The sequence below is a fragment of the Chinchilla lanigera genome, unplaced genomic scaffold (genome assembly GCF_000276665.1).
Source record: "Chinchilla lanigera isolate Chin_1 unplaced genomic scaffold, ChiLan1.0 scaffold00052, whole genome shotgun sequence".
Taxonomy (NCBI): Eukaryota; Metazoa; Chordata; class Mammalia; order Rodentia; family Chinchillidae; genus Chinchilla; species Chinchilla lanigera.
In genome coordinates this window covers 14449150-14452303 of record NW_004955453.1, presented here as the reverse complement: position 1 = coordinate 14452303, position 3154 = coordinate 14449150, and the positions used below count along the sequence as shown (strand labels likewise).

General features: G+C 61.4%; 1 protein-coding gene across 1 annotated transcript in view; it reads right to left on the bottom strand.

Annotated features, from left to right (window-relative positions):
* The window catches only part of Fev (FEV (ETS oncogene family)), a 3794-nt gene extending 842 nt beyond the window's left edge, over positions 1 to 2952 (bottom strand). The window contains exons 1-3 of the mRNA XM_005395719.2: positions 2901 to 2952; positions 2114 to 2188; positions 4 to 263 (exon numbers count right to left, since the gene is read on the bottom strand). Coding sequence (XP_005395776.1) covers positions 4 to 263; positions 2114 to 2188; positions 2901 to 2952 — 387 coding nt within the window. The remainder of the gene's footprint in view (positions 1 to 3; positions 264 to 2113; positions 2189 to 2900) is intronic.
* Between the last annotated feature and the right edge of the window lie 202 nt (positions 2953 to 3154).

The following is a 3154-nucleotide window of genomic DNA, read 5'->3' as shown; positions in this document are numbered from 1 at the left end:
CCCTTGGAAGTCGAAGCGGTAAGCGTAGCGCTTGCCGTGCACCTTGCTCATGATGTTCTTGTCGTAGTAATAGCGCAGCGCGCGGCTCAGCTTGTCGTAGTTCATGTTGGGCTTGCTCTTGCGCTCGCCCCAGCGCCGCGCCACCTCGTCAGGGTCCGTGAGCTTGAACTCGCCGTGGCCGCCCTCCCACGCGATGCAGCCGGCGTTGGCGCGGTCGGCTAGCAGCTCGAGCAGAAACTGCCACAGCTGGATCTGACCGCTGCCTGCAGGAAAGGGGACGGTCAGCCACAGGCCGATAGGAATGGCTGGAACTGGGGGAAGAGGGAGGCAGGAAACGGACAGATCCAGCAGGATCCCGTCGGGAGGGAAAGGGCTCGTCCAGCGGTGCAGCTGGTGCGGCTAGCGCAGCTGGTCGGGGAGGAGCAGATTAGCAAAGCAGGCACCAGCCCCACTTGTGCACAATGGAAACTCACTCCAACTTGGAGAAGGTAGCTATCCGGTCGCATTGTTTCGTGGGAACTGGGGGTATAGAAGGCGCTTCCTGTCCTCCACGGGGAGGGAGCAGTGAACCAAGGCCCTTGGCTGGAAGGTGACCACGGGACCGAGATAAGCCCCGAGTTCCTTCAATACCGAGGACCTATTCAGGACAGAGCGAGCACTGGGCTGCCCCGCGAAGGCGCAGGACGGCCCATCTCAATTGGATCTGGTCCAGAGATTCGGAAGGGAAGGATCAGGAGGGCGTTAGGATGACGGCGGCGGTCGCTACTGCACAAAGCCCAACAGTCCCTGGCACCCAGTGTCCTTGAACACCCTGTCAGGCGGGAATGGGGAGCAGAGGCCCAGGGTACTGGAGAGAACTCCCAGGGTCTCCCTGTCCTATCAGCTTTCAGGTGAGCAGAGCTCCGCACTGGTGCAGCTCCCTGCTGAGGCTCTGAGGGCTCTTTTCGGACCAGGCGGGATTCCCCGTGAGGGAAGGTGCCAGGGTTCCCTGGCGCCCCATGGACAGCGCTGGGGAGGGGACAGCGAACTGAGAAACATTTGTGCTGGACTTCAGCTCCGCCTGCTCTTGCCCAGTCTCTCTCCGGTTTTGGGGTTCCTGGAGGTGGCAAGAGGTCTTCCCCAGATATGCAGTCAGTGGAGGAGTTGAGGCCCTGGAATTCTTGCTCCCTTGTCTTGGAGCTCCAGGGGAGAAACGTCTTGATACAATCACCCCCACTCCCTTTGGAACAAAACGTATTTTCCTCTAGTTTGTCCAATTATTGGATCAAATCAAGTCTAGTGAACTCCTTTTCCTGTTCAGCCACTGGCCCAGAACCCAGAAGCTTCTTTATCCCATGATTTCAACTCTAATCCCCCCAAGCCAGACCCAGGTTGCCTGAGTTGAGTCTTAAAGTCAGAAGCAAGGGAAAGCTTGTGCTAAAAAACGTGCACCTGCCACCGACTGGCAACATCAGAGGCTTGGGAACCTGTCTGCTTGGGGTGTCATGTTCCCCTCTCTCTAGAAAAAGCAGCTGCCAACCTTGTCTTTTTGTGGCTTGTGACTTGGGGGGATCTAGAGTACTGACTAGAGTGGGGGCTACGAGGAGCAGTTGCCTGGAGGGTCTGCCGATGACAAGGTAATTTAGTGACCCTCCAGGCAGCAGCCAACCTAGGAACCCACATCAATTGCCTTCAGACTCCCAGGGCAGAGACGCCGAGTCAGTAGGCTCCCACGGTGAGCTCAGCAGGCGTTTTACCCGCTGGGCAGTCCCTACGACAGGGGAGTAATTTTCCTGGTTCTCTTGCTTGGCGTGCTGGGTCTGCGGCCAACAGGGAAAGGGCACTAAAGCGCCTCAGCCCTGGCCCCAAAGCTGGGTCATGTCATACAGCAGAAAAAGGTCTGGGGATGGAGTCCTCTCCCTAGGACTCAAAGTGCCCTGGGGCTCAGAAAATGCAAAAGCCAAAGGCGGAATAAATGTTTCCGCAGAGGCCTCCCCACATTTGGTCCTCTCTCCTGAGGTGCACACTACCCCCACCCTCTCGGTCAGGTGGTGGCTGGCTCCTGTTGAGGTCCCTGCCTCGGTCCCCACCCACTACCCTCACCTCCACCTGCCCAGCGCCAGGGCCAGCTCACCTTTCTGCACTGCGGGGCTCAGCGGCCCCCAGCTCGTGCTTTTCCCTTCTTTGAAGAGACCGTCTCCGACAGGATCTGCAGCCGCAGAAGAAAACAGTCATGTAGACCCGGGGCGGAAGTTGTGGGCTTGACCGAAAGGGCCTCGGGCCAAGTCTCTAGGGGGCTGCTGTGTTCTGGGGGCCCGGGCCACCCAGCTCCTCCTCCCGGAGCCCAGCCCCGGCGCGCGCTGCGCGGAGCCCCTCCGTAGCGCCCAAGTCAGGAAACGCGTCCAGGAAAAAGGAAATCCGCTTTCCGAAGGGGCCGGCTGGAGCCTTATAAAGCCGAGCCGGGTTTGAGCCAACCGAGCCTGAGCGAGCAGAGCCCCTCGAAGCGGAGAGGAGGGCGCGTGGAGGGCCTGGCCGGTGCGAACACTCGGGGCGAAGGTGAGGAGCTGGAAGGGCAAAGGCGCGACGCCCGGCGGACCCCAGTCTTCCCGCTCCTGACCCGAGCGAGCGGCGTTCTCCACCACATGAAGACCCCGACCGGGCTCACCTGGGCCCCTGAGCCCCCGCCTCAGCCTCCCAGGCTCCCAGCCTGCTCACCTCGAGTCCTCTAGACCCTACACTGAAACCCCGGAGCTCTTTATCTGCCGTTTAGGTTTTCCTGCATGCCCTAAACTGCAGTCATTCCTCCACCCGCGACCTGACTGTCCCGACTGTATCCCCTTCCTTTGGACCCCTTCTCCAGGTCCGGGTTTAGATTCCCGCCCAGGGTCCTGGTGCCTCCAGCCCCCGCTGGTCCCTGGTACCTGGCAGGTACATGTTGATCAGCAGGGGCTGGGAGGCGCCGCTCTGTCTCATCGCTGCCGGGGACTGGGCGGTGGGCGATGGGGGGGACGGGGAAGGGGGGGTGCGTCAGGCTTTGCGCTTCAGGGGCACCGATCCCCGCCCGAGGCGACCGCGGGTGACAGGGAGGAGAAGACAGCGCGGGTCCAGCAGGGCCTGGCAGGAGGGGGCAGCCCGGGTGTGGCGGGGGACTGGAGGGGGGGATGGTTCCTGGAGC